The 14,907-nt window shown below is 31.5% G+C and overlaps 1 protein-coding gene across 1 annotated transcript in view; it reads right to left on the reverse strand.

The window, feature by feature from the left end:
• Positions 1-384: 384 nt before the first annotated feature.
• The window catches only part of St8sia4 (ST8 alpha-N-acetyl-neuraminide alpha-2,8-sialyltransferase 4), a 90,138-nt gene continuing 75,615 nt past the window's right edge, over positions 385-14,907 (reverse strand). Inside the window, exon 5 of the mRNA XM_026395037.2 lies at positions 385-2,173. Coding sequence (XP_026250822.2) covers positions 1,891-2,173 — 283 coding nt within the window. The 3' untranslated portion in view covers positions 385-1,890. The remainder of the gene's footprint in view (positions 2,174-14,907) is intronic.

A 14,907-nucleotide genomic window follows, 5' to 3' on the forward strand; every position in this document is an offset into this window, starting at 1 on the left:
TTCTTAGGGACACAAGAATCCTAGGAAAATATAGTCTTCTGTATCCCAATGATCTACCTTATTTTTTAAAATAATAGCACATATCATTAAAAATATTAAAAATCATACTATTCTGAATATCTATACCATGATAACATGAATATACATATATATTTGTATATATATATATATATATATATATATATATATATATATATATTATTCATGCTTTTATTCATCTCTCACATTGCCTTCTCTAAGAAAGAAACAAAACAAACCTATTCCTCATGCTATTTCTTCTTTCCTCAGACACCTTCCCCAAGAAACAAGAAGTCATGTAAGTTGGTTCATGCCAAAGAAGAAGTGAGAAAAAAGTGCTTCTGCTTTCTGAAGAAACAATTTACCAACAGAATTACCTACTGGTGCAGTATAAATTATAAGAAAACTAACTTACTGACCCATTCTGTTATATTTTATACTTTAAAAAAAATCACCTTATGAAAAACTTTAGTTTCTTTAAAAATACATTTAGGGGTAATGTGATTAAATTTACAGAAAACTATTGGTCAATTGAATTCACTTTAAGTACATAACACTGACATAGTTTCATTGTTAAACCTCTTAACATTTATCATCTCTGATATTAATCATGATATTTTTGCACTAAGTATGATACAAAGAGCATAACAATCTTTGCCTTTGAATCACAGGGGAATATTAAACAACTAGAAGTCACATTTCTGCTATATCAAACTTTATTCTAAACTTATTCTTTTATTATATATTTTTTTATTTTCTTGCTTACTCTTGATGCCCCTCTTTATTCTAAAGAGCAAAATGTTTCCACAGAATCATTATGAAATGAAGGGAATATGGAAGATTTCCCTCCAATGAAAATAAAATTTGACTTTGGAAATTTAAAAATATTTAGAAACAACTTTCACATTAATAGCATAATACTAAATTCACTTTGATAATGTATTACTTTCATGAGAGGAGAATGGTATGTTGTGTAGAAAAATGAGTATAATCTTTGGTACCTAAAGTGCTTTTTTTTCCTGTTAATTTTACCATTTTAGATGATCTGGAACATCTTTCCTTTAAAATGGTCCACTATTACTAAGTGGTACAGTTTAGCTGGTACCTTCTACACCACTGGAAATTAATCTGGAGGTTTAGAGTTGTGCAAAACAAAACTTAAAAATAGAAACAGTGTGATTGTTTTTGAAAACTATGAGAACTTTAGTAATGATTACTTGACATTTATTTTTCTCATTCATTTGTATTTCCTATTTCTTTATCTCAGAAATGATTTCTGAGCATCGCAGTATCTAAATCAAAAGAGACTTCAGAAGACATCCCCCCACCCCCCAAAAAATTAAAAAAACACAAACAAAAACATAACATTCATGATCAGACTCAGAGTCCTGACTGAAGGCATTTACTTGAGTTGTCTAATCTTATGGATTTCACTGCTCAAATTGTTCCATCTTGATTTCTGCTGATAAGGATGATTTAATTTCCCAAGGGCTGAGTTGTGTTCCTGGGTTCCTCTTCTCATGTGCTTTGCTTTGCAGCGGCAGCCCAAAATTGACGAACATATTTGCTTTGCTAATTAATGACAAATGCATTGTTTGATCTTGTAAACACTACTGATTATACATTCAAACTGTATTCTTAGTGGAAGTGGCACTTACTAGGACCCTTGAAGTCAAAATATTTAATTTTAGAGCACTTTGCAGGTATTTCATCAGCTGGTAGTGGATTTCACATGAACATCCTTTATCAACCTTTCAGTTAATTGGTGAATGCTGAAACCCAGCCTTGTTTTGGATCCTGTTTTCAAATCTTCAGAAGCATCTTCAGAACAGAAGTGCATATTCGGTTTGTTTGTATGTTTTAAAATGTGCTTTATTGCTTTATACACTTTCCTGTTGTCAATTTTAGAGCTCCTCTATTATGTAGCACATTTAACGTTTTGAATTCTAATGGCATTCTGTGAGGACTTGCATTGGAAAAGTACCTATATTTTAAGTCATCATAGTAATGATATTTGACAGCTTTTCCATTTAAATCCTTAGGGAATGGCCAGAATCCATACAGGTGAATTTCATCACAGAATCTTGTGGCAAGTGTATACATGAGGAGACCTGTGCTGGGTCTTTTGATGGGAACTTTGTTTGTTAGCCAGTAACTGGAAGGAAAAAAAAAAAAAAAACAATAGAAGAGTTTAGAGGAACTGTAACATATTCTCAAGCAAATACTTTCTATATAGAAAATTTTAAAAGCCCCTCATTTACCAATATTTTGAATTATTACTAAAAAAAGTAGCATTTATGTATTTAGAAACTTATACTTTTATTCTATGGTTTCTTTATTTTCTTGCTTATTCTTTTTTTTTTCCACATTTTCCAGAGAACTATATTCAAAAACAGCAGAGAGCCCATATGGTGATGCCCCTCTTCTAGCTAGAGAACCTAAAATCTAGGTAACTATTATTCTGGAATCGCACATTAAAAAGTATCTACTAGCAAACAATATACTGAATAGAATTTTGTCATAAAAGGTTAAATATTGCTGGGAATAGGCACAATTTTTGGATAGAGAATTATCCTTTTAGGAAAAATAATTTAAAACAATCACCTATAGATTTCAAAATATCTAAAAATCCAATCAAATAAATACTCTATCTGCACTATGCCAACTGATTTTTTCAACTCCAATTATAAAAATCATACTTTAGTAAAGCATTCTAAAGCAAATTAAAAGTATTTTCTTAATGGAAGTAAGAATATCAAAAAACACAAATAAAATATAGTAGTAGAATCACTGATAAATACCACTTAGGCAGTTTAACATCTTGTAAGTGTAAATGTAGGTAAAATGTATTTCAGTGTTGATAAATATTTTATAGTACCAACTTATGGAGGAAAAGTATTCAAAATATTCATATCCATCACTGACACCAAACTTTATTGGCATGAAAAAAATGCAAACTCTCAAATTAATCAGTACTTCTGGAAGGCAGGGAGTTTCCAGTATTTCTTGGCATATTCATTTTCTTAAAGACAGTGTCTACTGTGAAAACAGCTGAAAGGGGAAGAGTGTGGGTTTTCTCTTACTTCAAAAGTTGACTACCTATACATACAACAAACTTAATAAACAATTTGTTAAATTTTTGTTTTCACTAGTGTGTCTTAAGTGGAGAAATACATATCCTGCATACAAATGTAAATGGAAGAATACATTAGATCCTGTAATTGTTATATTTCATATACTTGACATTGATTTCACAGAATAATCTTTTTCTGGTTTTAAAAAAATTCTTGGGGCTGGGGCTGTAGCTCAGTGGTAGAGTGCTTGCCTTGCAGGTGTGAGGCCCTGGGTTCAATTCTCAGCATCACATAAAAACAAATAAATCAATGGATAGATAAATATATTGTGTTCATATACAACTTATAAACATTCTTATGAAGCTTACAAGAGAAATCAAATATATCTTGAGTATTAAATAAGAACAATTTTGAAATGTTATTTTACATCAATTTTTTTTATAAAAAAAATAAATTACTTTCAAACTTCACCAGAAACATCCCAAACAGAGAAAACATATTTAGTTATTATGAAACTTTGTTTTATCACCCCTTTTATTCCAACCAGGATTGAACTTATATGTTTTCTATTTTTTTTTGTCTTTTGAGAATGCAATGGGCTAAATATTTTGAGCTGTGAAAAATTTATTATGAATATTTTTATCACAAAATTGTTTTGAGAAAGTCTGTTCTCAGTAAAGATTCATAAGAAATGTTTAGAGAGGAACAACTGAAAATTTTCTTATCAAAAGGTAGCTGAGTAAATAAAGTATATTATATGTTGAAGGTTAAATGAATGAAGAAATCACAGACAAAAATTCCATGCAAGAAGCATAGTGAAGGTCTAGTTTGAAGACTTTGAAGAGACCAATGTGGTCAGAAGATCCTCTGGCACTAAAATGTTGGTACTCTTAACATGAAATCCTTATAAAAAAGTTTTACCAGTAATTTGTGTATGGTTACAAATGTCCAGTGATGAAGTTGGTTAATTAAAAATGCATCCATTTATAAATTTGAAAGGTAAGCTAAGTCATTTCAAATGCAGAAAAATAAAATTGATTATTACCATCATGGAGTGTCAATGTTGGAGATAATCTGCAGTATTATAATTATGCTAAATTATTTCCAAGGGGTAAAAAAACTATTAGCAGGAAATAATATGGTGCCTTATTATTTGTATGGACCTGTAAGGTCTTATTATCATTAGATTCTTTCCATTTCTTAATTGTGGAAATTTCCTAGAAGTCCTTGTAACTGTGGATGGATACTGACAAACACCAAAGCAACTTTTACATGGAATACAAGATGGTAACTACAATGTCACACAGAAATATTCAAGGCAAAGTATCCATTTAAATTCTTCACACCAGTGTCAGAAATGTACAATCACTCAGCCTTTTTCGATCCATCGCATCTCATGAGATACCACAATCAGAAAGCCAGCAAAGTGTCTTGAAAATGAAACTCTAGTGGCAAAGCACTCTATTTTAAAATAACAAGTAGAGGGGCTTTATAAACTTGGAGTATTGTTCCAAATATATTGAGCTGCACATTTATTACAGGAGATTATTAATTTAGCTTTAGACACACTAACATAAGAAGAAAGCGAATTTTATGATGCTTGGCTTACAGCACTTTGTATAATTTCAATGTAAATCACTAATTCAACACAATGTGTTCTAGTTTTAATCTCAATTTTATATCTTTTACATGGTTTAAAATTTAGAAATATTTCAGCAAATAATGTAGCCATATATGTATTTATGTTATGTAAATTGGTTTTGGAACTATTAAAACAATATGGGTTCCCTGTGGATAATTTAAAGAAGAAATGTATGAAGAAGAAAATACAACTATAATACAACTACTTAGAGATAATTGCTGCTACAGCATCTCTGTCATTTCACTTCTCCAGCTGATTTGAATATTACTATGTATTTTAGTCATTCACAGATATATACAGGATGTTTTTCCATCAACTAGGCTGTATTATTTCTGCTATTATTGCCTTCCTTTTCCTTCTCCCTTTCCCCCTGCCCCTTCTTTTCTTCTTTCTTCTTTCCTTCCTTTGTTCCCTCCCTTCTTTTCTTTTGCTTTATTATTATAATAGTCTCTCCTGATGGATGAAACCAATTTGCTTTGAATTCTGTGTTTAAATAGAACACTTACAACTTTTTTAAAAATGTGATATCCTCCATAGATCTTATTATTCCCAGCATGGAATCGCTGTCCTTGCTAAGCCAGATGTCTTATCTAATCTTCCTCCAATGTGATAATCCCAGCTCATACTTCAAACAAACTCAAAACTTGGAATGCCTCTACCTACCAGATCACTGTTTATGGTCAGAAAACATGGATTTGGATCTGTTCTGTGATGGTTATTGGTCCTTGGAAAAGTTGCTTTACTTCCTTGGACCTCAGTCAGTGGCATTTTATGTGGAAGATTTTTGCAATAATGTAAAAGAGATAGTAAATGTGAATAAATACAGCATAAACTTGACATGTAGTGACAGTTGAGTTCCAACATGTCCTATAACAACCCATTAATCAATCCCACACATAAATCCCTCTTCTCCCTTGGAAGTATATCTTGGTAGAGAATTGTGGTGATACCACTGAACCTCAAAGAACATGTTTCGTTTGTTCAGAAACATAAGCATTTGTTTCTATGTCTTGGGGTTTCCTCCAGCTATAATTTTTTTTTTCAACTGGGGATTGAACCCAGAGGTGATTTGTCACTGAACCACATCCCCAGCCCCCTCTTTTTTTTCTTTTTCTGTCTTTTTTTTTTTTTTTTTTTTTTTTAATTTGAGACAGGGTCACAGTAAGTTGCTTAGGGCCTTCCTAAATTGCTGAGGCTGGCTTTGAACTTGCAATCTTCTTGCCCCAGCTTCCCAAGCCACTGGTATTACAGGTGTGTGCCACCAAAATATATATATATTTGTATACATATATATATATATATGTATATATATATATATTTGTAGTTTAAAATCTCCTTTCTTCACAAAACTGTAAAAGAGTCTTATTCCTCCTCTGCTTCCACCTCATCCTGCTGTTTCTTTATTTTCTTTTAGGCAAAGCCAAGAAGGTACTTAATAAATCTTAATCTTAATAAATGTAATAAATCTTGATTTTTAAAGACAGACTGTATCTCATCATAAAATCAGATGGTAATCACCTGATGAGTCAAAGTATCAGATGGTTTCAAGCAAGCACAATTTTAGAAAGAAAAGCAAAAAAAATGTTACATTTAACAGTACCAATTAGATTGGTGAGAATTTATACTCAAAATATTGGTAAGAATAAACTATTAATTTGAATTTTTATTTATATAATGAAGCCTAAAACTTTATAAATAAGGTAATTTGCCTTGTAAAATATAAATGTTCTTCAAAAATTTGATAATTCCTAAGAAAATTCAAATATAGAGAAAAATATCTTACCATGCTAGCAGTTGTAATTTAATGTTATATTACATGTAAGTTTCTCTTCATGAGCTCAGAAATTCTTTCTGGTATATGAGATGAAGCAAAAAACATAATAAATATGTGTGTTTTTAATTCATAGGTGTCTCCTTTATTTCCCTTCTTGTGTTTATCTCCCACAACTCCCCACCTCCAGAAAGCTAACAGGTTCCATCCATTTCATGTCCCTTCTCATTAAGAATGGCATCATGGAGAAACAAACCAAAAAAAAAATAATTCTGTGAGATTTCACCTTTTTTAGTTGCCAATATATTTGTTCATATAAGGAGTATAAGTGGATAAATTCTATAAAATAAAATGTAAGTCAGTCATTCCTCAATATACTGAAATGCAATGTCTCTGCTATCTTCTTCCAAACTGTTAAAATAACCATCTAGTTGGGTACTGCACCATTTGCCACTGGGCAAATGGTGTAATCCTAGAAGCTTGAGAGACTGAGACAGGAGGATTACAAACACAGCCAGTCTCGGCAACTTTGCAAGGCCCCAAGCAACTTAGGGAGACCCTGTCTCAAAATAAAAAATTAAAAGGGCTGGCCATGTGGCTCATTGCATCAGTGCTTTTTCAGTTCAATCCCTAGCATCTAATAAGTAAATAAGTAGCCATTTATTACATTCCTAGTCTACAGTATACTAGACACGATGAATGAAATTTTAAGTCCATAAAATAATACTATTTGTAAATTATTTTGGTAAAATTCATGATACATTTAAGTATTATTAGATGGCCATGCTACCACAAAAAACAAAAATAGGTTGACAATCAGTTCTTTAAGAAAGATAGAAGCTCCAGTAATCTGTTTACTAAGAATAATTCAACCAATTATGAATTAATCCTTACATTATGCCTGAAAAGCAATAATAGATAGATCCAAAATATTTTTCTGATGTAAGGAAACAAAGGGAAATGGCATATTTATTGTGACTTGGAAAACTAACAGTAAACTCAGGGATAAAATGATAAGCAATTCACTCAGAGTCAGTGATGATAATAATAGTTAATTGAAGTGTACCAGATATATTTCCTCTGTACATATGTCCCTTTCCTTTCTTTTCTTTTACATTTACTTCTCAGCACAAACTCATGAGTAGCTGTTATTTCACAGAGGAGGACCCTGAGGGTTGGTGGACAGGGAAGGTTAAATAAGCAGAATATGCTTCTAGAAATTGCAAGTCACAGGATCAGAATGTAAGTTTACACCTACCTGCTTGTAATGGTTTCAATTTTCATTAACAAGAATTTGGACTCTTCAGCTTCTTGAGAACATTCAGTTTGAAATAGCAAGTGTTTTGCTACCATTTTCACATACAGTTCATTGGGTAAATAATAAAGATCTGTGTAGCATTATGATGATTAAGAGACCAGCATCAATAGTAATGCTCTTTATACATAGGGCTTTTTTGACATTTTTATTTCAAAGGTAAATATGACCTGACTAACACATGGACCCGTTTTTCCCAATGTACACACTCAGAAAGTGTTTGAAGTCAGATGAGGATTTTTTGGTTTCAACATATAATTTGCTTAACCACATTGCAAATGCCAGGGGCAGTGACATTGTATCAAAGCATAAGAATTTCCCTGCAGATATGAATAGTGTTCCTTAAAGTATTTTGAAGTGTCATTGAAATGAAAGCAGACATTTGTAACCTCACAAGTCATTTATCAATATTTTTCCTGTATGCCCTTTGTATGCAGAGCTCTGTATTAAGTAGGAGATAAAAAGAAAATAGGCAGAAGCCCTCCATATAATCTACACAAAGTTTTATCAAACTTTAGAAGCCAGATTCATCAAAAGTAGAGGATTCAAGGAATGGAGATAGGACTAGGGATACTATTTTACACCCAGTAATCTGTATATAGTCTATATGAGAATGTGAATTCTATAGAACAGTCTATTCATAGACAATCTCTATATTGTATTTGGTAAATATGTAAGCTATTTGATGTTTGCCATAAGGAACCAAGCTTTGCTCTTAGCTCTGATAACACTCCTTTTCTTTATTTTTATTTTTTTTTTGATGTTACTGTGAACATTGTCTGGTTGACAGCAGATAAAGGGTTAAGAAATATCAGATAGGCCTATAGTCTACTGGTTTTACAAAGTGCCTCATATTTTATTAGTTAACACATAATTCTCATTATTGTGATATTAATAATTTTTTCATTATCATAGTTTCAAAGTACCTTTACATGATCCTCGTAAAATGTTTTGATGTATGCTATAGTATACACATATATTCTCTGTACTTCATAGAGAGTAAATTTGTTGCTGGAGAAGTGGAATCACTTATCAATCTGTTCTGTCACTAAATTGTATATTGACAAGCTGCAAAGGGCTTAAGAGCAGACACTGGGTAGTGGGAAGAAAGGGTTACCAATTTGTAACATTTTGGTTTCTGTGGTGTGTGTATGCCTCACACTGCTGATTTCAAACTACTAACCTGACCTCAGTGCACACTTCCTTGGGAAGAGATACACAATCAACTGTAGCAAACTAGTACAAGTCAGCTTTAGCCCACCACTGACAGGAAAGAGACAGGAAATCTTGCTTCCGACCCATAGTGCTACAAATTTTGAACCATTACAAAAAAAAAAATAAAAATCAACATTAGGTAAATTTTCCTTACAAAAAATTTCCACGTATTAGTTGTTTACTTCATTTATAAAGAGAGAAAATGAGGTGGATGGTATAACTATCTTGTTTATAAACATATTTTTACTATGTATTAATAGAAAGTTTTAATATTATCACCTAAAGTAAATGGAGGAGATGCATGACATTTCTGTTTTTTTTTTTTTCTGATAATGGTTAGCACACAGGAGGTACTTAATATACAATTATTTATTCTAGTTGACATTTTAGAGATTTATAGTGTTAGTAAAATGGAACACATACAATATTCAGTTGTGGGAAAACATTGGAAAAGGTAGAGTCTAGGCTGGCTCTAGTTGTAACTAAACATGTAATGTCGATCAAGTCTTCAAAGCATATTCAGCTCCATTTTACCCCAAAATAAGATGAGTTTCTTAGTATGGTGTCACCACATCTAAAACTTTCATTCATAAAGAGTCATAAGGAATCCAAATTTAAATTGTGGGAGTTTGGAGTTTATCCAACTGTAGCAGGAGTCTAATCTTTTTCTTTAAATATTTTTTAGATGTCTATAGACTTTTATTTTATTTATTTATATGTGGTGCTAAGACTCCAACCCAGTGCCTCACACATGCTAGGCAAGCACTCTACCACAGAGCCACAACCTCAATCCCAGGAGTCTAATATTTATGTATTGCTCCTACTACCTAATTACTCCTATTTTGTCTGACATAATGTACAATATTTTTCCTCAGTCACATTATATAGGTTTTTGATAGAATCATTCCTACTGCAAAACTTTCAACAGTGTTTCCAGCTTCTTATAGCGCTTGTAACTAAAGGTCATTAAATATTCTCCACTCAAAAATTCATGACAAATTAAATTTTTATTTTTCTAAAACTTGAAAAATGTTTCATTATAACTTCAAGTATAAAGATAATGAGAGAGACTGATGTCACAGGACTATTGAATCTTTTTGAGAAGTGAGAGAAGTTAAATAAAAATACCCACAGGGAATCCTCTATACTTCATTTACATGTCAGAATCCTGAAGGGAACTAAAATGGATCTCTCCAAACTACATAAATGACTTAAGTTATCATATTTTGGCTAGATTTTGATAAAAGTTTTTTTTTCAATAGTCATCATCCACAAATGGATTCTAACTGTATTTAAGAAAAAATCTTTGGGGAGTTCTCAAAGATAATTTCAAAAAGACGAAACTGGTAAATGGCAGCTCCAGCAAAACATAAAATAGATGTCAAAACCACAAGTTTTAATGACCTTCTCTTTTAGCCCAGTTTAATCTTAAGAGAAAACTAAAACTCATAATCTAAACTACCAGAATAAGGAAGTAGTGACGTACAAAAAAAAGAACTTCTGGAAACAGAATGGGCAGGATTTTTTAGAGCATGTTGAGGGAGTTAAATGGGACTCAAGCTAGTTACTCCACATCATGTTCAACCACAAGAATGCAATCCTAATTAAAATAAATTATACTATATATATATATATATATATATTATGTCAAAATACATTCTACTGTCATGTATATCTAAAAAGAACAAATCAAAAAATTAAAAAATAAATAAAGTAAAAAAAACACAATGAGATACTATTTCATGCTGTCTAGAGTGGCTATAATAAAAATATTCAAATAATGTGTTGATAAGGATATAATGGAATTGAAACCCTCATACATTGCTTGGCGGGAAGGTGAAATGGTAAAAGCCCTTTTGGAAAATGGTCTAGAAGTTTCTCAGATGATTAAAAATAGAGTTAAAATATGATGCAGCAATTGCATTCCTAAGCAAAAATTCTCCCATTGTCCAAACTCTAAGTAAGCTCCTATAAGCCCCTTCTTAACTAAATCTCAACACTGGCCTTCCAGCTCCATCCTTTGCTGAGTCCAGTTGTAGCAAAAATCTTGCTAAACTTATATAGTGAGAACTCTTCTACTCTTGATAACTGAACATGACTGATCTACTGTCCAGTTACTCATTTCTGTCAAAATCCTTTACCTGTTTTTAGAAAGAATTCTATTAGGCCTGTTTATTAAGAGTCTCCCTGCCCTCCATGTCTCCTCTTAGTGATTTTTTTTATCCCTCTTTCTATTCCTTGGCTATAAATCCCCACTTTTCTTTCTAACACATGAAAGTGAGCCCAGTTACATTTAACTAATCTTTTCTCCTGTTATTTTGAGATTTTTTGCCTCCTTCACAAGTCTCAAGAAAATTGAAAACTCAAGTCCAGCCAAAAATATACACTCAAATACTTATATAAAATTACTATTAATAGAAAAAAATCCATTTTTTAATTAACTGATGAATGAATAAATAAATTGTGGTATATCCCTAAAATATAATATTATATGATGATTATAATGAAGTACTCAGCCCTGCTAAAAACCATACAAATCTTGAAAACATGATAGCAAATGAAAAGAGTCAGCTACAAAAGAACACCTAGCCAGGTATGGTGGTGCATTCCTGTAATTCCAGTGGCTCAGGACATTGAGGCAGGAGGATCATAAGTTCAGCAACTTAGCGAGGCCCTAAGCAACTCAGTGAGACCCTGTCTCTAAATATGATAAAAAATAGGGCTGGGGATATGGCTCAGTGGTTAAGTGCTCTTGAATTCAATCCCCAGTACCCCCCGCCCTCCTCCAAAGTGAAGAACCCACCTCATAGAATCCATTTATATGCAATATCTGAAATAAAATAGTTCATACAAACAGAAAGTTAATTACTGGTGGCTAAGAACTGGAGTTGAAGCTCAGGAAAAATGGGACATGATTGTTGACGAATACAGTCTTTTCTTTTTTGTAAATAAAATGTTCTAAAATTCATTATGATGATAGTTAAACAACTCTATCATTAAACTAAAAACTATTTAATTAGACAATTTAAATGAATGAATTGTATAGTATGTGAATTGTATGTGAATAAAGTTAATTTATAAAATTAATTTATAAATAAAGTTAATTTATAAATTTATAACCTTACAATAAATAAATTTATTGTAAAACTTCAATATTGAATATATAAACCTCATATTGGTAAGGAGATAAATTACTGGATCAAGCATTATTTTCTCTTAATGTTATTAAATGCATTACAACTTTCAGAAATTGCTTATAGGGAATTATAATCCTTAAGAAACTGAACATTAAATAGTGCTAAAATTGAGATTATCCATCTTTCAATTATCTCTTTGTATATATTACATACATGTTATATGTATGGTTTATTTAATATTAGAACATTTTTTAAAATGAGAAATGGAAAGATTAACTCAGAAGTATGAATGAAATTGACCCTATTGTACTGTATTACTTGCCAGCTTTTGTGCATGAAAAACCCTAAAACTCAAAATGAATTCAGCTGTTAGAATCCAAACTGAGCCTCTTGTTTATCGTCAGAGACTTGGCTGGTCCTTCTTATGTGTGTGTAAGGTTCCTGAGCTATAAATTTTGGTTAAAACATCTTACCTTCTGAAATGCTGGAGGAATCAAAAGTTAGCATATAAATAATAGTTCAGTGAATTATCAATATATAAATGAAATTTAATATGTCGTGTTACTATAACTACATTAAGAAAATTCAAGCCTGTTAGCTATGTAAATGTTCATAGAATATTCAACCAGTGAATCTGAGTTCAGCTTAGTGTAGCTCTTGTTTTTGTGTAAAAATTTTAATGAATTACCGCCTACATTATACAACTAGAGCTTGAAAATCAGCTGGCAAAACAAAACAAAACAAATGAAACAACAAAAAAACCAATAGTTACTTCTTTTAGACTTGATGAATTTTAAAAGGCAGGGAGACATGATCATGAAGTATCTATCTTGAATGTGAACTACAATTCCACTTACTCTAGCAATCATGAAATTCACATAAACTTGGAGTACTAAGACAACCATCTATTTCATACAATTTGTTTTCTTTCAGCTACACTGATATAATAGAAATTCAGCAATGAGAGCCACAAAGTTTTTTCTCAGACTCTTTGAATAAGAATATAAGTTGATGGAGATAATTAGCTTGGACTTTATAACAATAAACTTAACAAGGGTGAAACACAACTTTCTTCAAAATGAAAATGTGATTGAAATTGCTTTTTGTTATTTTTATTGTTCAAGAGGAATATTTCCATAATAAAGCATCTCAAATCACTTATTTGATGATTGGTTCTATATAAGGGGAAAAAAATCTGAAGGCAGGCAATCTGTGGGAGTTGTCTTACAAAGTGTGTGTACAGTACTCTTGACCATCTGTTTCCCTCTGTTAGTACATTCATGTAATATTGTTTTGTATGCTGACTCAAATTTATTGTATAAACTTCCATTGTGCATGCAACATGCGTAGAGTGCAGAAAACAAGAGATGAATCTGTAGAATAAAGAGGTTCAGGGAAAAAAATAGACTGTCAGAGAATAAATTTCATTTAATCATTAGAAAAAGAGATTAAATTTAAAATATTAAGAAATGTCATGTTGAATCTCTAATAGCGTTGCTTAACTAATAAAACATCGCTAAAATCTTTTTATTGCTGTCTTAATATCTCTCCTTTTCAAATAAAAAGGATAAATGAAATTCAACACCACAGAAGACTGAAAAAATTTAACATTAGTGGGAACTCTAAGAACAGTCCAGAAAGTCTTTCATTTTGTGCAGTGAAGAAAGCCTTTTCATTTCTGGGCTCATAATTGTATATCAAAGCTAACTGAGAAATTCAGGGAATAATTTATGTATCTGAGCAATATTATAGAATCTGAGGCAAATAACAAAATGAAGGTAGGCAACCCCATTCAGTTCCTTAATTAACTAGAAGAATGCACACAAAGAGTTTCTCAAAATGGCATGTATATGAGAGATTTTACAAATACTATCATTATTCAGCTTTTTAGAGCCAGTAATTATTCCCTGAAAAAGGAATAAACATATTACTTTCTAGAGTAGAAGTGAAGCAGCATGATAAGTATGGTTGTTTTGATTAGGTTCAAGTTATACTATTTAACTTATCTTAAAATTCCAAATATTATTAAAGAAAGACATGAGGTTTTATGTTTTCCGAAGAGGAAAAGGCTTAGAATAACTTTGAAGATGGTTTATGAATTCTATATAAACTCATTTTGTAATATTTACATTAAACTTTCTAAACCAGTGCTGTTGAAATAACAAACACAGAAATAAGGAGTGCATTAATGGCTATCTTTGATCATTCACATTTTGATTATTAAATTTTTTTATGTAGCACATGGAGTTTCCAAATTCTCAAGTGCCCTATAATTCAGTTATCTCTTCTAGGCCAATCAGCAATTGGATTCGCCTCATAGGAAAGCTAAGAATACTTACTATGACAGTTCTTTTCAAATCAAGAAAAACTAGGTCAGTAACAGATTCTAGAAGTGCAGGACAGTTACTAAACTCTAGACATTGAAGGGTCTTTAAGCTTGGGAACTGATTATTGTCAAGAAAATTATGCTGTTTATAAATGAGGTATCAATTTATAAATAAATATACATTTTCCAACTACAGAATTAAGATCTGTCTTAGGTGGATACTTTTGTCACTTTGTATGTTTTATATTTTGAAAAGGGGTCCCGCCATGTTTCTCAGGCTGTTCTTGACCTCATGGACTCAAGTGATCCTCTTACTTTAGCTTCCAAAGTAGCTGGCACTATTGGTATATATCTCCACACCTGGCTTTTCTGTAGTTTTTGTATTTTGTATTTTTTTTAAAAATATACT

This window comes from Urocitellus parryii, chromosome 1 (genome assembly GCF_045843805.1).
Source record: "Urocitellus parryii isolate mUroPar1 chromosome 1, mUroPar1.hap1, whole genome shotgun sequence".
In the NCBI taxonomy this organism is placed as follows: domain Eukaryota; kingdom Metazoa; phylum Chordata; class Mammalia; order Rodentia; family Sciuridae; genus Urocitellus; species Urocitellus parryii.